A 26,031-nucleotide genomic window follows, 5' to 3' on the forward strand; every position below is an offset into this window, starting at 1 on the left:
GGCTGCCTTCAGATGTCTTCTAAAAATCTGGTAGCTGTTTTTCTCTTTGACATCTGATGGGAGGGCATTCCATAGGGCTGGCACCACTACCAAGAAGGCCCTCTGCCTGGTTCCCTGCAACTTGGCTTCTCACAATGAGGGAACCACCAGAAGGCCCTCGGCACTGGACCTCAGTGTCCGGGCAGAACAATGGGGGTGGAGATGCTCCTTCAGGTATATTGGACCGAGGCCATTTAGGGCTTTAAAGATCAGCACCAACACTTTGAACTGTGCTCGGAAACGTACTGGGAGCCAATGTAGATCTTTCAAGACTGGTGTTATGTGGTCTCGGCGGCCGCTCCCAGTCACCAGTCTAGCTGCCGCATTCTGGATTAGTTGTAGTTTTCGGGTCACCTTTAAAGGTAGCCCCACGTACAGCGCATTGCAATAGTCCAAGCGAGAGATTACTAGAGCATGCACCTCTCTGGCGAGACAGTCTGCAGGCAGGTAGGGTCTCAGCCTGCATACCAGATGGAGCTGATAGACAGCTGCCTTGGACACAGAATTGACCTGCGCCTCCATGGACAGCTGTGAATCCAAAATGACTCCCAGGCTGCACACCTGGTCCTTCAGGGGCACAGTTACCCCATTCAGGACCAGGAAGTCCTCCACACCTGCCCGCCTCTTGTCCCCCACAAACAGTACTTTTGACTTGTCAGGATTCAACCTCAATCTGTTAGCCACCATCCATCCTCCAATGCCTCCAGGCACTCACACAGGACCTTCACCTCCTTCACTGGTTCTGATTTTAAAGAGAGGTAGAGCTGGGTATCATCCGCATACTGATGAACACCCAGCCCAAACCCCCTGATGATCTCTCCCAGAGGCTGCATGTAGATGTTAAAAAGCATGAGGGAGAGGACAGAACCCTGAGGCAGCCCACAAGTGAGAGCCCAGGGGTCTGAACCCCCATCCCCCACCACCACTTTCTGAACATGGCCCAGGAGGAAGGAGTGGAACCACTGTATGACAATGCCCCCAGCTCCCAACCCCTCTAGACGGTCCAGAAGGATGTTATGGGCGATGGTGTCAAAAGCTGCTGAGAGATCCAGCAGAACTAGGAAACAGCTCTCGCCTTTGTCCTTAGCCCGCCGGAGATCATCAACCAGTGCGATCAAGGCAGTTTCAGTCCCATGATGAGGCCTGAATCCCGACTGGAAGGGATCCAAATGGTCCGCTTCTTCCAGGCATGCCTGGAGTTGTTTAGCAACCACTCGCTCAATTACCTTTCCCAAGAATGGAAGATTTGAGACCGGGCGATAGTTGGTCATATTGGCCACATCTAAAGATGGTTTTTTAAGAAGCGGTTTAATAACCGCCTCTTTCAGTGGGTCTGGGAAGGCTCCCTCACAGAGAGAAGCATTCACCAACCCATGAAGCCCATCGCCCAGCCCTTCATGAATACACGAGTAAACCAGGGTTTGCTTCTGACACCACGATGCAGAATTTTGAGATTATTCTCTATTCACTTTTAAAAGTGAATGCCATGAAATGTTATCAAAAAATAGGAAAATGAATAAATCATGATGTCACAACCTTGCCAGCCCAAATGCTGATGCCCCCAGCAGCTGCTGCTCTCTGTGTGGTCCTTTGAGTGGTCTTTGGGTTGTGGGCCCTGTGCTTCTGCCCAGCTACACTACTGCACCCACAGGACTTTGTTCCTAAACCCCTTATAATAGGGCTTTATTTCTGCATCGTTGTGTGCAGTGAATTACTTTCCTTTCCTCTTCCTCCATTTTGTACATTCCTGGAATTCCCTCTCCTTCCAACACAATAACCTTGATTTGTCTTTATCTCCCTTAATTCTAGTCTTGAGCGGTTTCCTTTTCCTGTTTCAACATTCTGCTGTGATTGCCTGCCTTTTAACTCTCTTGACTCACCCCGGGCATCTCAAGCCACAGGAAGCAGGACACTCAAAAATTCAATTCCCCTCTCGCATTCGGTGCCCTTGGCAAATTAAAAACCACCTTGACTTGAATTGCTTTTCTCTGCAATTGCCTCAACGTGGGTTTTGAGACCCTTCCAGGAGTGCCCAAGGTCTTTCCTTTTTAAAAAGTGCAGTCCGGTATTAAGAAAATCTTCCCTGTTGTGAGCAAGAAATGAGGACTGATTAACTCTAGAAATACTTTAGCATGATCCCTAACTCTCCAGCTCATAGATGTGACTTGTGAAATCAGTATTGCATTTCAGCGATTTATAAATGATCATCTTATTATTATTATATATTTTTCTGAAACTGATAACTGGGGAACTTGAATATCATACCTTCAGCCCCTGGGGACAGAAGAAGGCAGTGGAAATTAAAACCATTTGTGTAAATAACTACAAATTATGGCAATCATAATGTGCATGTGAATAGGAAAACTTAGGTAAATTAGATTTAAATAAAAATTGGTTGCAAATCTCTTCATATGACACATTATGTAGAGCTCAGTAGTTCCTTCTCCTACTGGTCGCCGGTTACTTATTTTACCACAGTGGTTCCCAAAATGGACAGTGCTGTCCCCTGTGGGGTGGTGGGATTACCTACGGGGGGGCATTAAGTGGCATGGGGGCAGCAGGGGAGTGCTAGAGTGTAAATGACCCTCTGACTTTGAAAAGCTGATATCACTGGATCAAGCTCATCAGTTTTATTGAATTAATTAAACTAAATAGTTTTAATTGGATTTCAAATAAATGCGCAACCAGTTGTTATAGTCTTTATTATTGTTTTATTATTATTTTGTTATTGTTTGTTTTTTATTGTTTTATTATCTTCTTTTATTGTTTTTTGATTGTTTTATTATCTTCTTTACTGGGTTCTGCAAACCACAGTTTTGAACAATCAGAGAGCAGTGGCCCCAAAAGGTTTGGGAACCACTGATTTAGCACATGGGCAGGGAACACCTGACTACAGAAATAAGAGGCAGGACACGTCTACTTGTTGTGTGTTCAGACCTTTAAACCACCCCCTTAAATAAATTCAGACAAGACTCAAACTTTGGTTTGGTTTTTGGCAGAATTTAGGCCTCAACTTTATTGATTACATCAGGTGAGTGGTTGCATAGGCTCTGGTTAGACTAGCTCCCTGCACCCTTGCAGGCAGTACTGACCCAGGGCACCAGCATAGGTCAGCCTAGGGTGAACACCTGGAATGGCGGAAAGCCGGGGACATGCTATGTCCACCACCCAGATGTCCCCCTGGACTCAGGCATGGGCACAACCCCCTTTTAGGGGTTGATCAAACTATTGAGTCCCTGGGTCCTTTAATGGAATACCCTTCACATCGGGATGGCGAGAGCACTCTCCCATCCCTATCACCTGAACCAGAGCCTATCCGCAACCTTACAAGTTGTGACAATTTGCTACGCGGCAGGCGAAGCCCAAATGGCAACAGCCAATCAACCAAGTGGGGAAAATTCCTGCCGTGCCCCTGTCCCAACAACAGATGACACACGACGGCATAGCAAGGTCAAGCTCAAAAAAGCCCTAAAAGTAGGGAAAGGTGGGCGGGTGTTCCGATGCACTTGCCAAAAGAGGAAGCTCTGGGTCATAGGTCCCTCAATCTGTTTAGGCTGCATCCCATTGGCCTGATTACACCCTGCATCAAGGGACCTACCAATTGGGTGTTGTGGCTGCCAATCATACCCACCCACAACACAGGGTTTGGTTGTCAGGTCTCACCGCAACACGTGCCCTCTTTGAGGGAGGACCCAATCTATGGTGCTAAAACACCATGTAGGATTTAGGTGCCTCACCTTCCCATCTCCATTATGTAATATGCAGATCCTCCTGGTGGGTGCTGGTTATGGGATCAAAGATCCCTCAGCAGGATGCCAGATCATTGGCCCCTAAATTTAATCCCAAAATGCAATGCCATGGAAGTTCAAAAAAATGAGGGGGGAGAACAGTTGCCAAGTTTTATGGTTGCTGCCATGTTTTCTAAAAACTACTATATTTAAGCCCTTCCATAGCTTTTGTTTGTGTTTGCATCAAAGTAAGTGTGGATTTTGAAGGGCTACACAACTGCTCTGGGCTGTAGCAGGTGGAGTGAAAGGAACTGTTGAGTAAATTGTTCTTCCTCTGGGAGCACCAGGCCATTCTTAATAAAGGGGAAGAAAAATAGTATCCATTCCTCTTTGCCCCCCATCCCAGCTGTGCTTGTTGTTGAAACAAAAGTTTTGCTGCCCTGCTACTGTGTTTCCTGCCCCTGTTTCGACAGCCTTCCCTGGGGAGTTTTGCAGGGCTGTCAGACTAGGCTCCCTGACATCTGAATATATGGCACAGTCTGCCTGAGACAGGAGTAGTCAATGTGGTGCCTTCCATATGTGGTACTCCAACTCCCATCAGCCTCAGCCAGCATGACCTGCGGTCAGAGATGATGGGAGCTGTAGTCTGACAACATTTGGACTCGAGAAGGGAACAGGTTAGACATCCCAGGTGTGCGGAGTGGAAATTGCCACTGTTCACTTATTCATCCTATGTCTGGAATGAATATGATTAGTATTCCCTGCTGTTGCTTTCAATCTATAAATTAATTATCCCCCCCCCTCATTTGCATTGTCCATCCCTTGCATTGAAATGAATGGGGTAGAATAATATAATGACAGTGTAAATTATGTAATTGCACCACAGAGGACAGTGAGACTAATAACGTAAGTTTTGGCAGAAAGTGAAATGCAGCAGAACAGAAGTGATGCTGCATACAATGAGTACAGGGCAGAATGGTGAAAGATGCTGTCTTGCATCTCTGACTGCACAAAATAGGCTGGATGGAGCTAAGTGCATTATCATGATTATTATAATATTTATTTATACAGTATCTCGTATTTTTCCCAGACTAGGATTCAAATTACACAAATTTTAAAAACACAGATAAAATACAAAAAGTTAAAAACATGTAAAAGATAACTGTTAAAAACTAATTAAACTCTAATAGAATTAAAACAATTTAAACGAACCTATTGAAATACAGATAATAAAAGCAGCACAGCACTATTAAAGCCCTTTCCTTAAAAAACAAACAAAACCCAGTCCATTTCAGAACAAAGTCTTCAACTGCCAGCGGAAGGACAGCAGTGAGGGAGCCAGCCTAGATTATCTAGGAAGGGAATTCCAAAGTCTGGGAGCAGACTTCTAACTGGGAAACCATGGTTTATTGCCACTTTAGTAACCAGGATCTTAAACCATGGCATGCATGCATGCACATACACACACACACACACCCCTGTTGATATCAGATATTGAGGAGGTGTTACAACAAAATATGCAAGTGCAGCAAAACATAAAATACCATCAGTACAATACAGAATCATCATAAGAATGACTGGCTCAACCCAAAACACATCTTGCTGTTTGAAGCAAAGGACAATATGGCACCCTTCCATTCCAATTCCATGTACTAAAGCTACCGGTAGTTAGGCTGGCAGGGTGAATCTTACCTCAACACCAGCTATAGAAGAACATATTCTACTCACCTGAGAACAGCAAGCTGGTGGTGCAGGCCTACTTGTGTATGGTACCGGTACACACAGCTCTGCTCTCTAACTCTTCACCATCACTTGCCCCCCCCACTTCAGTCTGCTGCCTGGGGCAGTTGCCTCATTCTGCCTAATAGCAGGGTCAACTCTGTTCCAGGTGTAAAGTGTGAATTGGCCTCAGTGTTCTGATTTAGTGTGGCATGCACATTTGTCAATCATAACTGTGCAAGCTACTGCGATGAATTTCAATGAATCACAAAGCTACCCATGCTACTTTTCTGCCAGTTCTGAATCAAACATTTAAAACACTTTGTTACTGCTTTAAAAGCAGTGGCTCCCGCGCTCACAAAGAATCCTGTGAACTGTAGTTGGTTATGGATGCTAGGAGCTGTTAGGAGATCTCTGTCCACACCACAGAGCTACAATTCCCAGCATTCTCTGTGAAGAGGGATTGATTCTTAAACCACTCTGAGAATTGCAGCTCTGTGAGGGGAATAGGGGTGTCAATTTTTCTAGAAAAAAAGAGGTGACGGAACTTACCATGAACACCTCCCTTGTTTTCTTAGAAAGGCAATGGCGCCTACCTGAGAGGTGCTGGAATTGAGTTCCAGCAGGTTCTGGCTCAAAAAAAATGCCCTGGTCCCGACAACTCTCAGCACCCTTAAACAAAGCTACACTTCCCATGATTCTTTGAGGGAAACCACAACTGTTTATAAAGTGGTATCATATTGCGTTAAATGTATGTTTCGGATGTGACCTTTGTTTTGTTTTTCCACTACAGATTGGTGTGGCTTCATTTTGCCTGCTAATCTCTGCTGATTTAAGCTCACATCTCGCCTCTTCACTCCCCCCCCCAAAAAAACTTCTGACCCATCATTAATGCTTCTTCAGCTCTTCCATGTAAGCGTACCTCCTTGACCTACACTGGACATAAATTGTGTGAGCCCCGCCCTGCCTGCCTTCCTGCAGAATTCCACTGACCTGCGGAGCCAGACAGCCTGTCTGCGGGACCCACAAAAAAAGCCTTTCCCGTCTCCTCGGACTTCCCTGACAGCCGATAAGCTGTGAACATTCTGCAGTGCCTGCCTGTCTCTGGGTGCGATGTGTGTTGCAGCTCATAGCAATTTTCTTCCCTTGAAGAAGCTGTGGGTGGCTTGAAGGGTGTTTGAATGGGAGGCAGTGAGATGCCCTTGCAGCCCAGACATTTTGTGCCACAGGGGAAATCACTTCTCTAGGAGCTCAGGATGCCAGATATGCTTCCATCTAGGGTGGTCCCATGTGACTGCTGAGCCAACATTTGACATTATCCGACAGCTTGTGGACATCTTGCAAGACAATTGAATGGAACTTTGTTCATTCATCCACTTAAGCCAGCCTTCACCAACTTGGAGTCCTCCAGGTGTTTTGGATGGGAACATCTGGAGGGCACCAGGTTGGTGAAAGCTGGATTGAAGAAACATTTCCTTGAGAAGCTAAAAAATGCACTGCCAACTCTGTGGGATGGGGAAAGCTTGTTTTCTGCTGCTCCAAAGGAAAGGACCCGAACCAATGGATTCAAGTTATGAGGAAGGAAATTCCAACTAAATGCTAGGAAGAACTTTCTGACGGCAAGAGCCTTTTGAACGAACTGCCTCAGAAAGTAGTAGACTCTCATTCATTGGAGGTTTTTAAGCAGAGGTTGGATGGCCACCTAGCAGAGATTATTTAACTGTGATTCCTCCATTGCAGGAGGTTGGAATAGATGATCCTCAGGGTCCCTTCCAACTCTACAGTTCTATGATTCTTGTATTCATCTGCCTGATGATGGTACCCATGGATTCATCTCTTTCTTTTCTGCTATGTAAGTGAATGGCTGCTGATAGTTGATGCCTGCTTCTGTATTTGATTCAAGTTAGTGGCTATTGCGTTTTAAGCCCCTATCAGTGGCTTGGAGAACAGGATTTGGGCGACACCACCGTAACCTGCATAATTCTGCCCATTCACTAAGGTCAGCACAGAAGACCCTAACCCTTTGTGAGGTGGGTGGATGTGATCACAGGGGCTTCCACCATTGCAGCGCTTGTTCTTTGGAACTCCCTGCTCTGGTGGTATTCTGCTGTCATCTGGAAACATCTTTGCTCAGCAGGCATTTGACCTAGGTGTTGGGTTGACTTTGCTTCCTGCCTCTCTCCCTTTTGGCATCTGCTCCCTCTGGTTCTTACTGTTTTAACAAACCTGCTGCTTTTGTTTGCAGAGGCCCTTTAGGGCTTTAAAGGGCAGACTAACACTCTTGAATTGTGCTTGGAAACATACTGGGAGCCAAGATCTTTCAGGACCGGTGTTATTTGGTCTTGGCGGCCACTCCCAGTCACCAGTATAGCTACCACATTCTGAATACCAGTGGCTGGAAACCACAGTGAGGTTGTGTGTGTTTTGTACTTGAATCCTGCTTGTGGGCTTCCCACAAACCTCTGGTCAGCCACTGTGAGTAGAGGTTGGTAGACTGGATGAGCCATTGGCCTGATCCAGCAGGCTATTCTTATGTTCTGATGTTCTTAAATCTAAGCAGCACTCTTCTGCCAAAGCTGCTCATTATTAAGACTCAGGTGGATAGCCGTGTTGATCTGTCATAGTCATAATAAATAACAAGATGAAAGATGAAAAATATTTTTTTAATAATTCCAGTGGCACCTTAAAGATCAACTAAATATAAGCTTTCAAGGTACAGTATGAGCTTTCGTGTGTAATACACCCTTTGTCAGATACTCTTTGTCGTTATTAAGATGGTTGTCTTTGATCTCTGAAAGCTCCAAAAACAGTCAAAAGTTGCAATTGAACAGGGTAGTCTTAAGAGCATCCAACTCAAGCTTTTTGGCTTCTAGCTTCTAAACAGTTGCAGGAAAATGGTCATTCAGATGTAGCCCATCTATTAAAAAAATGAACTATTTGAGTTTAATAATGGGTACCAATGTAGAGTGAGTCAACAGTTTGGGTTCTTTGTCTTGTTTTTAATGTCACTATTAGGTCCAAGGACAAGATGTTTGTGAGGAAAGGACTTGCACAATGAGGTCTGAGTGGCTTTGTTCTTTTGCCAGCAAAGGATCTGCAAAAAAGCAGTGAGGCATTTAATGAGGTCTGGAATATGGGTTTATGTGTCCTACGACCAAGGGTGGGGGAGGACTTCATTTGCATTTTAATGTGAACCCACCTAATTCACACTTTCTGAATTAGTATGTGAACAAAAAATGCACCCGTTATCCTTTAAAATCCAACCATCTCTAAATTTTGGGATGTAGTTTGCCAGCCTCAAAAACAAACAAACCAAGATTAGCAGAAAGTATGTGCAAGAATGTGTATGTTGGTGAGAGCAATGTTCAAAAAGCAAGTTACCTTAGAGGAAATTGCTTGCAAAAATATGAATATTGGGCAAACTTTCCTACAAAAATGTGTCTGTTAGGATAAGCTTACACAAAAATGCCTATGTATTTCGACTAGGGCTTAAAACAGTTTTTTAAAAGAAATTTAATTATTTATTACATAAAATTAATACATTTCTTGATTCCAGAAAAAGCCTCAAAGTGGTCTAGAAAGAGAATAAAACAATAAAATTATTACTAAAATACAGTTAAAAACAATGGTTTAAAAGCATTTTCCCCAAATAAGCTAAGTGATAAACAAAAAACGCACATCAATATTCTAGATACCTGGGTAGGCTTGTCTAAACAAAAATGGTTTTTAGCAAGAGCCAAAAAGAGTATAGTGAAAGCACCTGCCTAATGTCAGGCAGGGAGATCCCAAGTGTAGATGCTGCCACACCAAAAGACTGTCAGTAACCTCCAGACTGCCCAAAATAACTTACTTCTTTATTATTATTTTTATTGGGTTTTTGATAATTTTGTACATATAAAACATAACCATTTCAAACATTGAAATACAAGATTCTTTCAAACCTTCAGACTTCCCTCCCTCCCTCCATGGGTTCCATGTTTAAGTTTAAATTTGCTGCATCTTTTACCATTATCCATCTATTATCTAACCATAATTATCATAAATAATTCCACATTACAAGTGCCATTACATCCCATTGGGGATGATGTAATGGCTAAAAACAACCTATGCAGAGAAGGGGGGAACTGAATTTAAGACTGGGAAAAAATGAAGTGGAAAGAAACTGAAATCGACAGATTCTTCCATCCCCCTAACTTCAGAATGTAAGGATTAACAGTCATACCTCAGGATATGTCCACTGCGGGTTGCGTCTTTTCAGGTTACAGACACACCGAACCCGGAAGTTCCAGAACGGGTTACTTCCGGGTTCAGTGCGTCCGTGATCTGTGCGCATGCGCAGAAATGCCGTATTGCATCATGCGCGTGCGCAGATGCGACGCTTCATGTTGCGGCCTTTTCATGTTGTGAACGGGCCGCCGGAATGGATCCCATTCGCAACATGAGGTACCACTGTATATATTTACTGTAATGATGACGGGACTGAGGACAGAAATACATCTGTGATTATGGAGTGTAGTTGTGAGGTCAGGGTAGGGCCCCCAGTGCCAACCCCAACTTCCCCTTTCAACTGGTTTTACCCCATTTTTTATTTAATAAAACCCCAAGCTAAAATAAAATATAAAATAACCATCTTGCAGGAGCATCATATTGACACTGTGCAAATATCACTTTGTCATACAGTGTTTTGACATAGTTCTTTGAGGGCATGGAAGGTTTCCTTTGCTGGATTTGTTTTCTCATGACAAACCGAATCTTGAAAGAACCTTTTCAACATTTTTACAGTTGCACATTGTTACAAAATTATCAGGCTGATAATAGAACCCTTCTTTCAATTTTTATCAAATCTAAAATCAAATCTGAAAACACTCTTTTGGACCGCATCTGGATTTACTCTACAGGCTTCTGATGCAGAGAACATTCTGAAAGTGTGAAATTGCAAACATGAGTTGATGTTGATACTCTCATCTTCCTTAGGCACTTTGCTCTTTGGGAAATTTTAATTTACTGGCCAATGGATGGACTTTAGGCTGACAAGGATAGAGGAGCTGCTTCTGGGTATTTTCCAAAACTAATTTGAATAGTACAGTAGCTATAATAATAGCTATAATGCCATCCGACCTGTCAGAATGGGAAGAGCTATATTGACTGTGATTAGCAAACCCTGAAGTAGCAGACCAAGAAGAGCCAAGAGATACTGTGGGCGGGGGAAGCACAGCTAATGAAATATTAGGGGAGACAATAAAATAGCTTCTTGCCCCCTCTCTTCCTCTGCCCCTTCCAGTGTGATCCTAGCAGGCTTTCAATTTCATGGTTCCTCTGCCTTTGATCTTCTGCCCCACTTTGGATTTTCCCTCCCCAGCAAAAACATGACATGGGCAAGTTTGTGGTTGAAAAAAACACAGGGTGTGCCATAAGGTACACTGAGAAACTTATGGAATTGTTTTTATGACTGTGTGAGAGAGAGTTTGGAAAGGCATGGACAATGTTTGCTGAAATCTTGGCAGCCAAAATTCCAGCTATATAAAATATGTGGTAGTTAGGGTTGGGGCCACATATATCTCCTCCCCCCTCCCAATGTCTTGGTGAGTCCAAACTAAATTAGGCGAAGCAGTAAACAATCCAAGAGGAATTGTGAAAATTTTGCAATAATTTAAGCAGATTGCAGAATGCAGCTGTTCTTGGTGCAGAACTTAGATTCTCTTGAGTGAAGGTGTTTGGGGTGTTTTAAGGACAGAGTACCTACCGTATAGCCCTGAATAAAACAAAAGGGGAGGGATGCAAAATGCATGAGGGATGTTGTTTCTCATCTTACTATCTGCTTTTCTGCTTCACATGCTCAGTTTCCTCCACCCAAGCATGAATTTAGAAGTATGGTAAGATTTAAAATTCTGTACAAAGTACCAAGAGAGACGTTTGGATGTGGTTAGAAGTCACCCTAACTGCACCCTCGTGTGGTAAGAACTGGTATTTCATGGTGCTGGATCAGACAGTAAGACTTGCTTCCTTTGCTACAAGGCTTAAATGGCAAAATCTTAATGATTGCAAAGTCAAACAACAGCATCCCACTTGCATAGAGCTGCCAGGGGAGTCTCTTACTTGAGTTGTAAAACCAATGTCTTGGATTTGAGACATTAGAAGAACAAGTCCTGTTCTGCAAGTCGGTCCTGAGGCATAGGCTATTCTGTTATGGCGAATGCCCAGGCTCAACAGATATGCTATACAGCATCCTTCATCAATTTAGTGCCCTCCAGAGGTTTTGGACTACACCTCCCATATGCCACAGCGGCTTTGCCTGATGGAAGTAGTTCTCCAAGGGTATCAGGCTGGCGATGGCTCCTCAATAACATCTTTTAAAAATCTAATGCAATCCATCTTTGTAATAGGCAGGACTTGTGTTGCAGAACTCTCCAGCGAAAGGTCTCCTGAAAGCATTAGGGAAGCATCATGCTTGAATGGTGCACAGTGTATAACACAGTAAAAAGCAGATGAACCATGTTGATGACTGTCTCTTTCCCTCATGGATGGAAGGGGGGGGGCATCTCTTAAAGCCTGTAAATCAGTGAGCCAAAGGAAGTCGAGACTTATCGCTAAGCTTATAGTTCACCATGTGTGTAGAGGAAGCAGGGACCATGGATCTTTCTTGTAAACAGCGTTATCTGTGAACCTGCTGGGCATGTGATCTACTTCCTTCAGTGGTTATAAACCTGGGAATCCAAGACAAAAAAGAAGAAGAAGAAAGTCAGCTCTATTATCTCTGAGTAGCTGTCTTCTTCTTCAATATATCTTTTGGCAAGGTTTCTCCTCTGTCTTATTGATCCCCACTCTTTGTGTAGGGTGCCTAGGGATCCCAGGTACACCACTGTGACTTCTCTGATGGAAGAAGGCAAGATAGAAATGTAATGAATACTGTAAATAGACAAAGTTGGAATGTAAGGAATGTATTTTTCAGCAGTATCTAAACAGCGGACAGCCTCTTAGAGGTGCAGTATTTGGATATAAGTGTTTTGTATGGATCACACCAACTATTATTTCCGCCAAACAGCACAAGTTTCTGGCATTGGATTCTGTCAGCTTTGCTGAAAACTCAGCTCCATGAGTCACCTCCTACCCCTGATTTGTGCCAGCTGGTCAAGAATTGGTGCCTAAGTTAGGGGTTGTTTTCCTCTCATCTTCCCTCCCTGTCCCTAGGTTACGCTAGGAGATGCTGACTGGCCCAAGCCAGCAAGGTTCACAACTGAGTGAAGATTTGAAGCTGGATATTCCCATTCGTAGTCCAACACTCTATAAGAACGTATGTGATAAGAAGAGCCTTTTTGGATCCAGCCAATGGCCAATCTAGTCCAGCATTCTGGTCAATCACATACCTTTGGGAAACCCACAAGCAGTACCTGAGCACAAGAGCCCTCTCCCCTCTTGCAGTTCCCAGCAACTAATTTTCAGAAGCCTTTCTACCTCCTACCATGGAGGCAAAGCATAGCCATTGTGTCTAGTAGTCATTGATAACCTCCTCCCTGAATTTGTCTAATCCTGTTTTGAAGCCATCCAAGTTGCTGGCCATCCCTGTCTTGTGTGGGAGTGAGTTGCATAGTTTAACTCTAGCAACAGTCCCACAGTGGCCCTCATTGATTTCTGGTGTCTTCCTTTTTTTGCTTTTCTCTTAAAAGAGAATGCCTGTTGAACATGCTGGCATCTCATGCCAGCATAATCCTTCCTTCCTTCCTTCCTTCCTTCCTCCCTTCCTTCCTTCCTTCCTTCCTTCCTTCCTTCCTTCCTTCCTTTTACAAACCACCTAACCAATAAATCTTTAAGTAGTGTACATAAAACAGCAAAATAATTACCAACAATATATTTCATTATGAATTTATGTATTCCAGTTACATCCCTCCTTTTTCTCCAAGGAGCTCAAGGTGGCAATACATGGTTCTTCCCCTCCTCATTCAATCCCCACAACTATCCTGTGAGGTTAGGCAGAGAGAAAGGGAGTGGCCCCGAAGGTCACCCAGTGAGCTTCATGGTCAAGTAGGAATTTGAACCCTGTTCTCAACATAATTTAAAACCAAGTATAACATAACTGAATTGGTTTTCCCCCCTGGATACACTTGCTAAAACAATTCTTTTTTAAAAAAGTTGTTTGCAGGCATCCAAAACGATGTCATACAGGATTATGTCAGCATAATCCTACATAGCGTTTTATGTCAGCATAATCCTAAATGACAAATAAGGCTTTAGAGTTCTTTATAAAGAATTGCTATGACCAGGCAGCTTGGAATATAGGAGCATAGGAAGCTGATTCATACTGAGTCTGCTCATTGATTTATCCAGCTCACTGTTGTCTATACTGACTGGCAGGGAGCCTTCAAGGTTTCACACAGGGGACATTCCCAGCCCTACCTGGAAATACCGTTGATTGGACCTGGGACCTTCTACATGCAAAGCAGATGCTCTTTCACTGAACTATGGTTCTTCCCCAAATTTGGAGTCAGAAACTCTTGCCAAACTAGATCTACCAAAAGATCTAGATAGCCTGACTATTTAATTCTGGGTCTATCTTCTGAGTAATATAGTCTTTCCATTCATGTTTGATGCAGGATACAACAAAAGGCACTTTGCTGGAGGGGAGAGTGCCCCTGTTGTGCTCAGGTCCTGCTTGTGGGCTTTGCTTGGCCACTTTGAGAACAAGATTCTGGACTAGATGGGACACTGGTAAACATTTTAATCTGTAGTAGCTCAAATGCTGGATTATGGGTTTAAGCGGGCGACTAGGTTTGTCTTATAGGGACGCGGGTGGCGCTGTTGTCTAAACCACAGAGCCTAGGGCTTGCCAATCAGAAGGTCGGCGGTTTGAATCCCCACAACGGGGTGAGCTCCTGTTGTTCGGTCCCAGCTCCTGCCAACCTAGCAGTTCAAAAGCATGTCAAAGTGCAAGTAGATAAATAGGTACCACTCCGGCGGGAAGGTAAACTGTGTTTCCGTGCGCTGCTTTGGTTCGCCAGAAGCGGCTTAGTCATGCTGGCCACATGACCTGGAAGCTGTCTACAGACAAACGCCAGCTCCCTCGGCCTATAGAGCGAGATGAGTGCCACAACCCCAGAGTCGTCCATGACTGGACCTAATGGTCAGGGGTAGCTTTACCTTTTTAAGTTTGTCTTGAGCCGCCATCTGCACCTGGCTGTGCCACCACTACCCAACTGCTTGGCTCTGTTTGGCTAATAAAAGCAAAGTAGAGCCCTCAAGCTCTACTCATGCTCATGCCCACTTAGAACACATTCAACACTCCTCTGCAGCTACACACTTCTAGAGTACGACTGATAGTGTTGGGCAAGCTATCTTTCTCTGCTGAGCTTTTTTCCTATTGATGGTCTTCTAATTGAAAAACTATTTATAAGCTGTCTGGAAGCCACTGCTCCCAGCCTGCAGTTACTCTCTTTCTAATAAGAAACCTGAACAAACTTTCAATGGAAACCTCCAAGGAAAAGGAAGCCACAGCCTCCACCACAGATAGCAGATTCCATTAATTTTGTGGCTTCCAAATTAAAGGCTGTGGTTCCCAAGTGAGAGAGATTCATGAAAGATTCATGGGATGAGTCACTCCTAGGGTTGTGAGTTAACACCATATTTAGGCCAGTTCACTGTGTAGGTCAACCACTATCAAGTATTTCATTTTTGCTACCATTTACTGCAGATGATAAATTGCACTTTAATTTCACCTTTCATTATAGTAATATGGTGTTCATAGATTCAAAGGTCTTTGGGACAAAAAGTGGTATTCAAGTTAAGTAAATGAGAGTTGTATATGTAAGTGAGTCAGTGTGATGTAGTGGTTAGAGTGATGGACTAGGGCTTGAGAAACCAGGGTTCAAATCCACACTCAACTATGAACTCACTGAGTCACCCATCTACTGACTCTCAGCCTAACCTACCCCACAGGGCTATTTTAGGTATTTAAATGAGGGGGATAACCATGTATGCCCCCTTGAACTTTTTCAAGAAAAATGTGGGAAATGCGGTAAAGAAAGAGGGGGGGGATAAAATGTGAGGTGGACTTTCCTTTGTCAAAGCTATAATGAACCTTCTTCAGAAAAAGTTCATTCTTCTATATGAAAAATATTTCTAGCTTTAATAATGCTTCCCCCATTTGTCCAAGGCAGACATAGCTAATGGGTCTGTAATTTCCTCCCCACCCCCTCCCAATACCTTTTTTTTAAAAAAAGAAAGAAAGAAAGAAAAAGAAATGTGTTCTGTTGGCTACCTCTGAATAGCCTTCTCTTAGAAGATTTAACAGTTGTGTATTTGTGCTGTTGGGGAACTCTTGTGTGGATTGCCGCCGATGAATTGTTCAGTTGTAATTTTGTCATTTAGCCCTAGAGCATCATCTTTCGCCACCTCTGTTTAGGCACTTGCTCATATGCTCTGCCCCTGAGGCACCATTTCCCAGTGAAATGTTTCTGACATGGTGCCCAATAAAGGTTTGGAAAATGTAAAATGTATAATAGAAATAACTACATATGCAGCGATTTCAAAGCAGTTCTTAAAAACCTCAAGCTACATAACTGCAATACACATGATAAAGTGGCTGAGGCATACTTCAAGGAAGGCCTTCTTTGAAAGACAGGTTGTCAATAGCTACCTAAAAGCAAGAATGTTAAGTGCTTGTCTAATTTAAATTGGAAGCTCACTCCAGAATACAGAAAACATTTTTAGTTGATATCTCAGAGAGAGGCTCCAGGCATCAGGGACATGAGATACTCTTAGCGCTCCATTCAAGAAACACAAGGCCAATTCGGTCTCAAAATCAGATCTGAATCCTGACTTAAATGGATCTAGATAATCAGTTTCATCCAAGAATTTCTGCAGTTGCTCCTCCAGGTCCTCCCCACCACCTTTTGAAGAAAAGGTGTGTTTGCAGTGGGTTCATAGCACAGCTTAACAGGTCCTGGATATGCTTCTTGCACCCCTAAATCTGGTTGGGCCTCGCCATCTAGCTTCTATTAACCATGAGGAACAGGAGTCATGGGGACATAGGGACAGCCACATTGCTGTAAACATCTCAGGTTGCATTGGCTGAAATTGCATATCCTCCAAGTGTCTCGATTTTCCAGGGGATGTCCCAGAATTATGAAAGTCATCCCAGCTTCTGATTTGATCCTGGAGTGTCCTTTCCCCCCTCCAGTGTTGCTGCTGCTGAGCTCAAGGAGGAGGAGCTGATGCTTGTCTCAAGCGGCAGCGGCAAGGGAGCATCCCATGGCCTCTCCATGGCCGCTGCTGCCAGCCTCCTCCCTTGGAGCGCAAGGAGTCTTGATTTTTTTAAAAAAGCTTTGTCCATCCATTTTTTGCCCCTTTCTAAAATTTATTTATTGGTGTGTGTTTTTCTTTTTGTAAATCTTTCAAAGAACAAAATAAAATACAGACTAAGGGGTTTTCTCAGGATGGCAGATGAGTGGGTGTTGTGTCCTGTTGCTGTAGTGGTGGCGGCCAGGAGCGTCTTAAGCTTATCTAGCGCCTTGGCGCAAGGACCCCTGCTGCGCCCCTACCCCCACGTTTCCCTCTGGGCAGGCAGGAGACTGCTGCTCGGCAGAACGGAGGCTCTGGGTGGCCCCACAGCAACCCCGGCAGCACACGGAGGAGCAGCACAAGGAGGAGGAGCCACGGACGGCACCCAGGAGGAGCCCGCGCCATGCTTCCCTTCCTCGGCACTGCTGCTGCTGCGCTCACAACAGGCGTGGGCTCCTGGCAGCGAGGAAGCAGCAGCAGCGGCAACTCCGAGGCTCGTGCCCGGCCATGGCCCTCGGTGCCCGGCTGCCTCCTGGCAGCCCCCACACGGGCTCTCTCGCAAACGCGCCCTCAGCATGCTCGGAGGAGGACTTGGACGCAGTGCCGAGGGCAGAGGGGGCTCGCCCTCAGTGGCCGGCCACCTCCTGGCAGCCCTTGCATGCTGTGAAGGTCTGGCGAAGAGCGCGTGTCGCAGCATGGGGGAGATGGGGGAGGGCGGGATGCTGATACGGGAAGCGCCACGTCCAGCCTCCACCTCTTCCATGGCAACATCAGGCGCAGGCTGTAGGCGGCGGGGCACAGCGACTTGAGCCGGCGTGTAGGGAAAGGGGAAAGTCACACAACTCCCCCACTCGCTGAGAGGCTGGCACCCTGGCGCAATGCACCAGTAGCCCCAATAGGAAGGACGGCTCTAGTGGTGGCACTTGCCCTTCTTCTGCTAGGGGGGGTGAGGGGGGATGCAAGGAGGGTTCAGTTGGGGTGGGGGAGTGAGACATTTTTCCTATTTTCCTATTTTCATCTGAGGAATGTTGGAAGGTATGAAACTGATCCCACAATACACAGCATTTGACACCTCAAATCTGTAACTGCATAAACTGTGGTGCCATGGTCATTACAAAGCTGAGAGATTCCACCCTCCACAGATTTGTCTCAAAAGCACATTGCAAAAAACAAAACAAAACAAAGAAACAAACAAAAACTCATCGCAGTTGTGTCTCTTATTTTGAACAAAAGCAGAGGTTGATGTGGGGTAAAAGTGAGTCTACAGCCTGTAAAAGCAGGCATTAGCATTGTCCAGACCAGTGAGCAGGATCCATAAACTCCTACATGGGTTAAGGGCCCATTCTGGCCTATCAGTGTAAATAAGCTTCCTTGACCAGTGGGGCTTTATCCTCTACAATTGTTTCTTCTGGGCTGAAGCTGGTTGGTGGTGCACCAGATTAAGCCCCTGCCTGCAACCCACAGGTTGACAGTTCATGCCTTCCTACAGACTTCAGTCCTGACCCTGTGGCCGTCTTGCTCACATGTAGGCCTAAAGCCAGCAAAGTGTAGAGTGACAGACTAAGACGGGACAGATCCAGGCTCAATCAAGCATTCTCTCATTCTAACCCTGGGGTTGCCAGTGTGGCACCCATGGGCAGAAAAGCACCCTTGAGGCCTCCCCTGGTTACAACAAAGCCTCTGAGGCCTCTACTCACTGCCCACGTTGTCATGGTACAGGTAAGGGTGGTTACCATTTTCCCCAGGAAAAGAACATAGAATGGAAGGAGGAAGTTGGAAGAGTGATGTTCTTTCCCACTTCCTCATTCAACCCTATCTGCTTTTCAAGGCTCAGATTAATTCAACTGGTGACTGTGGTCTTTATCCAGATCCCCTGAAAAACTGAAGTGTGTGTGTGATGTACTCACTTTTTTCCTTCCTTTTTGTTGCATAGGAGGTGAGTGGGAGCTGATTCAGGGGATGGGAAGAAAAGTGACCAGAAAGGGTGGCACCCACATCACTCACTCACAAATAAAAATGTACCCATGATCCTAAAATGTCTGCTGATCATTGGTTTAATCTATCTCACAAGGTTGCTGTTGAGAAAAACGAGGGGCTGTTTTGTTTTTGGAGAAAAGAACAGGTTACAAAGGAGAGAAATACAGTGGTACCTCGGTTTATGAACACAATTGGTTCCGGAAGTCTGTTCATAAACTGAAGCGTTCATAAACTGAAGTGAACTTTCCCATTGAAAGTAATGGAAAGTGGATTAATCCGTTCCAGACGGGTCCGCGGAGTACTCAACCTGAAGCGTACTTAACCCGAAGCATGGGTGTAATTGGTTCCGGAAGTCTGTTCATAAACTGAAGCGTTCATAAACTGAAGCGAACTTTCCCATTGAAAGCAATGGAAAGTGAATTAATCCGTTCCAGATGGGTCCGCAGCGTTCATAAACCGAAAATTCATAAACCAATGTGTTCATAAACCGAGGTTCCATTGTACCATCAAAGTTGCCTGCATGAGCATCTGACTAATGACCAAACAAGCTTGCTGGCTGGCACGTAACTAACTTTATCTTCTCTGTGTTCCGCAGATAACACACAGCCTTTTGTAGACTTCCGCCCAAGTGTTCCTGATGTTATCTTCGTACACAATGCTACAGAAGTGATCGTGCCTTGCCGGGTCACCTCGCCGGATATCACACCAACACTCCTGCTGGTGAGCACACTTTTTCTAAGTCTCATCTAAGAGGAAATAATCAATTCTGCAAGTGGCATAACCAGATTATGGGTGTAATCCGATTCTTGGTAGCGGCTTGGAATAGGATTTGACGGACTTGTCACCCGTCATACCGTTTTGCTTCAGTTCTCACTTCAGCTATTTTTAGCTATTCCTGATCCAGCCCTTTAGCTTTTTGAAAACAACACTATCAACCTAGATTGAAAGCAGCATGCCGAGGATGAGCATGAATGATTCCAGATTGAGAAAAACACAAACTTTAGGGTACAAACAGGTTAGTGTGAAAGCATCCTAAATTGATAGTGTCTTTGGAAGCAGATTCCATAGTTTAATTATGTGCTGTGCAATTAATACTTTCTTTTGTCTGCATCTCCCACCATTATTATTATTATTATTATTATTATTATTATTATTATTATTATTATTAGATTTCTCTGGCTTCTAGTTTTTTGAGAGAGGGAGAAAAGAGTCTCTCTAGTCACCTTCTCCATACCATATGAAATATACTCGGAGTCGAGAGTGAATTTCATGCTCTTTATTCAGCTCATATTCATCAAGGAGAAGAAGAGAAGACGAATGGCTCTTTTCCCAAAACCATCTGCTTATATACATTATTTACACAATGGGCCTTGCGTGATTGGCTACTTCAGGGCTACACCTGTGGGCCAATTATATTGTGGATTGACTTCTGCCTGCAGCCTGATTGGCTGCTCCTACAGGCCAATCAGGTAGCAGATTCACTTCTGCCAGCCGCCTGATTGGCTGCTCCCGCAGGCCAATCAGGTTGCGGATTCACTTCCACCTGGAGTTGGATTGGGTAGCTCCCGCTGATTCTGAATCCTATTGTTCTAGGATTCAGCTCAGTACATAACACCATACATAACTGTACTCATTTGTATCCTATCTCCCTTAACTCGCCCCCCCCCCCCCAGGGCTCATCCACATTTTTGCTTGACCCATATTTTGATTGCATTGTGTGCTGATGAATTCTCTTGGGTCAGAGAACTTTTCTCATTGTTCCGCAGCTGTGCCTTGTGAAAATCTGATCTAACTCAGTTAAGCAAAATCCCTCCTCAGATTTTCTGTGCATCTGATAAGATCTGATTTAGCAGGTAGGATTGGATTTTCCCAAGGCACAGCCACAGAACAATGAAAAAAAGCCCCCAGACCTGGGAGGATTAATTGGGACAGGATATGATCAAAATACATGTCAAACAAAAGTGCAGATGAGGCCAAAACTAGAAAGCCCCAGATGTTCTAACGTTTCTTCATAGAAGAGTTGTTATGAACTTGGTTATATTGGTTGCCTATTTCTGCACCTTTTCAGCTTTACAATATTCTTTCTGAAGTACAGGACAGGCTCCAGTTAAGCTCAAGGCAGGGTGAGATAACATGAAAAAAGTGAGAGGAGGAGTGACTCTACACTTCATCATCAACAGACAGTTTCCAATTAGGGCTTCATTTCTGGGTTTCTTCATAGGAATGCAAAAGGCAAGAAGACTCCAGTAGTCCCTACAAAAGAATGCAAATAATGTCAATACACAGCTGAACTGCAAGCACCGCCTTACATCTATTTAAATTATTGAACTTCAAAAGGCTGCTGCATCCCCAAAATTTCATTTTTGCAATTTGCAAAACTCATGGACTATGTTTTGCATATTTGCAAAGAGTACCAATTTCTTCAGACAGTATACCATCTGCTTTGGTCTTCTTGTAAGAGGAAGGAGCAGCAGATGCACAGTTGCACAATACCACCCTCACAGTTGTATCCTACTGAAAAACTGCTGGCTTGAAGGGACACAGAGGGTGGGATGAGATATGCTTGTGGGGTGCATCTGGTTCATGGCCAGAATCATTCTCTCCCGCCCCCGGAACTGTACCAAGATTAATATTGACCAGTGGCATAAGAAGGTTTCTTGTGACTACCTTTGAGCAACTGAGCATTACATACCTTATTTTTTAAAGTCTTAACCTTCCTTTTACCTGGCTTTGTCTCAAGTTTCTACCTGGTCATTTCTTGTTATTGGAACTGAAGGGACCTTCTTCCTACTACCCTTTTGAGTGGATAAATGAAATGTTTCCACTCTGAGCTGCTACAAAATCTAGGTGAAATATTCCACACTTCCTCTTTGAAAGGGGTCAAATGGGCAGGGCTGGAAAGGTGCCTCCGGACATCCTCAGTAAAGATGATGAACCTATTCATGGAGGTGTGTGAGTGAGCAAGTGTTTACCTTGGGCGCCTTCATTCTGTTCCCATTTAAGGAAATACCATAGTGGCTGTTTTGGCCTGGCCTGGAAGCGTGTAGAGCCTTGCTGGCTGCTTCCTGTACTCAGAGGAAGTTTGAGGGGACGCGGAAGGAAGGAGTCCGTTGATCGGACGAATTTAGAATATCCTCACCCAAATTTAATAACTGGCCCAGTGATAAAGCTGCAGGAGTGGGGTGGGGGGAAATACCACAAGGTCTTTTCAAGCGGTTGGGTAGATTCTACCCTTTTGTTGTTGTTGTTGTTAAAATATTTTATTATAATGAATAACTTTAATATGTGGGACCATCTTAAAAAGGCAGATATTCCTTCCTATTCTTTTTCTTGACCACTGGGGGATACTCAAGCACAAAACTGTAATATTCAACTCTATTCCATTGTATTATTCCTGTAGGAATGTACTTTCTCCCTCATAAATTACCTTTCTTATGTTTCCATTATACTTTAAAATGACTGCACTCCATATCCTTTAAATATTTATGTGGAAGTGTGCAGACTGCTAATGCTAAAGGAAAGAGCCTAACTTCACATGATTAGTTCTTTGCTTTTAGCTTGAAATCCAACCTTTTCAACATCCCCATCCACAGTGTGCATCTGCATTATATTTGAAATTGTGTTTCTATGTTTTTGTTCTTGATGATATATAGGTAATTGCTTTGGGATGTTTCATGAAAAGTGATTCATAAATAAAACGTATAAATGAATGAATGAATAACTGTTGGAGTGGTTTTGAATGTCAGGTGTAGCATCACATCTGCCTCTCATCTTCCTCAGCATCCTTCCAGCAATGTTGTGAGGTCTGTGAAGATGGAATGGGACCCCAAGAGAGGATTTGTGGTCACTTTGCCCACCTATGAGTTCTTCAGTAGCATGCTCAAGTGTGTTGCTACAGTCAAGGGAGATGAATACACATCCTACTATGTGCCACAGAAAGTAGGTGAGTAACTTGTAGGGATGCGAGGAGGAAGCAGATTCCATCCTGTACAGTATTCATTGTAAGCAGCCTTAGGGCGGACACTGAAAACCAGCACTCCCATTGCTGACATCACTTGAGCACAGTATTTGTGAACCCTGATTTCAATTACAGGTCAAATTAAGATGCTTCCACAAATGCTGCCCATAGCCTGGTGTCAGAAGTTCTCCAGATATCTACCTTGCAGAGCCTGGTGTCAGATGTTCTCCAGATATCCTTTAATTCAGCCTCCCCCAATCTGGTGCACTCAAACTGGGACTGATGGAAATTGTAGTCCAAAAACATCCGGAGGACACCCTCAGGAAGGCTACTTAAATACTTGGATATTTTGCTGATGATCTTTTAGTGTAGCAGCACCTACACTTTGGAACTCCCTGCCTATTTACTGGTACAGTGGCAGATCTTGGACAATTTTCAGTGGGGTCCTGTGTGATGTCAACATGTGGTGCCCCCTACCTCTTACACTCCATTCTAAATCATATTTGTGGTGTCACCTGTGGCACACACACACACACACACCCGGGGGCTCCACACCCTGTGCGACTGAACTAGTTATGCTACCCTAAATCTGCCTCTGTTATTGATATCAGTTAGGTGTCTTCACTGTACCTTTTTCGGCACCTGCTAAAAACATTTTCATTTAGGCAAGCCTACCCAGAAGTTTAGAAGGCTGAAGCAAGTTTTAATCTGTTTTTAGTATTTTGTTATTTTAACCTTTCAGAAGTCTTAAATTGTGGCTATTTTTCTTATTTATGAGTTGCTGTTTCTAAGAAGCAGGAGGTGTATAAATTTTATGAAATAAAAATAATAATATTTGCCAAATACTTGATAATCTGCATTTGACATATGCCATTGTTTGGATTTTGATATTGGTTATGGCTTGCTATTTCTTCCAGAGACAAGGATACAGAACCTGGTTCTCAAAACAAGTCCCCAAAAGCTGCTGGTTGGAGACAACCTTAACCTGGAATGCAGAGCGGAGACATTTTTCAATGGACGCATTGAATTCGTATGGACAATTCCTGGAAGGACTGTGAGTAAATCACATCTGTCCCTGGATCAAGGACAGTTATAGGTTCTGCTGAATGCAAAAGATTCCAGTTGTCTGCTAGCAAACTCTGGCCTCACTTACTTAAATAGTTTTTGAGCAAGCATTCAAATGCTCAGTATCCAATCAAAGAAATTATGATGTCAGATATGTTGTTGGACTGCCATCATCCCTGACCACTGCCACTGTGGGCTGGCACTGACTGGGGGAGCCCAACAGCATCTGCCTGCTTTCTAGCATCAGTTCAGAATTGCTAGGAATGCACAGAAATGTTTGGGTTGGCGGTAGTACATTTTGATGGGGAGAGAAATGATTATGGCTGCTTCACTGAACATCCTGAGTGAATTTTAAAGCATAACATATTCTGCGTGTTTGCAGAGAGAGCTAATGTGCATAAGAATATAGGAGTGAGACTATGAGGCCATCTTGCTCAGTATTGTCTACACTGACTGGCAGCATCTGTGAGGGTTTCAGACAGGTGTCTCTGTCAGGACTACCTGGAGCTGTTCTACCACTGAGCCAAGCTCTATGGAAGAATCCAGCATCGTGTCTAAGGATAGATAAATCTGCCTCAGTTTGTTCTCTTCTGGTTCCACACATGGCTGTCTTAAAGTATGTCCTGTCTGTTCCCATGGGGGGATAACTCTGTACAAATCCTTAAAAAGAAAAAGGAAAGGCCATAACCCCACCCCACTCCATGCACAAATGTGGGTAACTTATGAGCTGAATCACTGTTACCTTGTTTTTAACACTGTAAAGCATATTGGAGTAGCTTCAAAGCCCAGCACACCAGCTGCACAGCACAGAAAACATTTTTCAAAATGGTACAGGAAATAACTTATTGTGTAATTCTATGCACAACGGTTCATTCTACATACAAAAAATGGCTACCCCATTTTATACTGATGGAGGTACGTTGTATGTACAATGGCCCTTTGTGCACAAAATTATACAGGAAGTGGCATAAGGTCACTTCATGTACCATTTTAACAAGCATTTTTACCTTGTGTGCTACAGGTACTGTATTTTGAAGCTGTTTCAAGCATCTTTACAATGTTAAAACAATAAAAAGGAGAGCAGCCCCATATGTAGTGAAACAGCTCTCAAAAGGGTTCATAGATCAGCAGATTAAACCATATATCTACAGTCCATTCTGATGGGTTGTTTGCCAAGATTGTGTTTTTAGTCAGGAGGGTGAGGAGGGTATGCAGAAAGATAAAGCCTGGATTAAAATCCCCAAACATATTAATTTTGTTGCAGTCATTCCCTTTCAGGGCTGTCTTAAGCATATGCGGCACCGGGGTGCAAAGATCTGCCCGGTGCCCCCCACCCCGGTTGCCCAGTCCCAGGTATGCAGGAGGGCAGAGCCGGCTGGCCACCTCAGTGTCTCGCTGGCTCAGTAACCCTGAACTCATGGCGCAGAGCCGCCCACAGCAGAAGAGTCCGCTGCAGCGCTCCGACCAATGTGGGCTCTTTCGCAATTCAACTCTCGGGCCCCGGACTTTTGGTCTCATGCCCCTGAGAGTCCGGCGCCCGGGTGCCCTGCACCCCTAGCACCTATGGGTAAGACAGCCCTGTTCCCTTTCCATATTAGAGGATTTGGGTCACAGACAGCAAGACCTGGAGATACCACTGCCCCAAGGCTTCTGATGAGTAAACGAAGTAATGGTTCCACCACCCTTTGCCTCACTAGAGGCTTTTGTGCATCTGAGACAAGATCTAGCATGACTCATAGATGCATAGCTGTCAACTTTCAGATTTGAAAATAAGGGATCAGCAGCAGCCTCACCTGTCCTGGCGACAGTCTACGGTATATCTAACAATCCAGGATAGCAGCGGGAAACAGCGCTGGAATAAGGGAATGTCCAGCAAAAAAAGGGAAGGCTGACAGCTGTGGCTTGGAATAAGGGAGTTTCCCCTGCAAAAAAGGGGATGTGCTGCTCAGTCTTGCCAGATTTGCTCTGAAGCCTTCAGCACAGCAAAGGGGAGTTATGTTGTCATTGCACCACCTGCCTCCCACCATCAAGGCATCTCGCACACAAAGGCACATGCTATGCCCACCTCTCATGCTATTTCAGACACAGGCCCCAAACCCATCAGAAAGTGGCAAGCCCTGTGTTAACTCAGGAGGAAATTCCCTCCCAAACTGTGGTTCTGGCCTGAATTTTGATTCTACCCCATCCTACATTGCAATGCACCACCATCACTGGTAGTTAACTCTGTCATTGTTATAGGAATGGGGTGAACTAATATTGAGGGTCCAAATACCA

General features: G+C 44.4%; 1 protein-coding gene across 3 annotated transcripts in view; it reads left to right on the plus strand.

The window, feature by feature from the left end:
* The window catches only part of LOC118084151 (vascular endothelial growth factor receptor kdr-like), a 198,883-nt gene that overhangs the window by 65,557 nt on the left and 107,295 nt on the right, over nucleotides 1–26,031 (plus strand). For all 3 annotated transcript variants that reach the window (XM_035113499.3, XM_035113500.3, XM_088664660.1), the window contains exons 4-6: nucleotides 19,330–19,454; nucleotides 22,515–22,677; nucleotides 23,610–23,746. In XM_035113499.3, the coding sequence (XP_034969390.1) occupies nucleotides 19,330–19,454; nucleotides 22,515–22,677; nucleotides 23,610–23,746 (425 nt within the window). The remainder of the gene's footprint in view (nucleotides 1–19,329; nucleotides 19,455–22,514; nucleotides 22,678–23,609; nucleotides 23,747–26,031) is intronic.

The sequence above is a fragment of the Zootoca vivipara genome, chromosome Z2 (assembly GCF_965207765.1).
Source record: "Zootoca vivipara chromosome Z2, rZooViv2.hap1.1, whole genome shotgun sequence".
Lineage (NCBI taxonomy): Eukaryota > Metazoa > Chordata > Lepidosauria > Squamata > Lacertidae > Zootoca > Zootoca vivipara.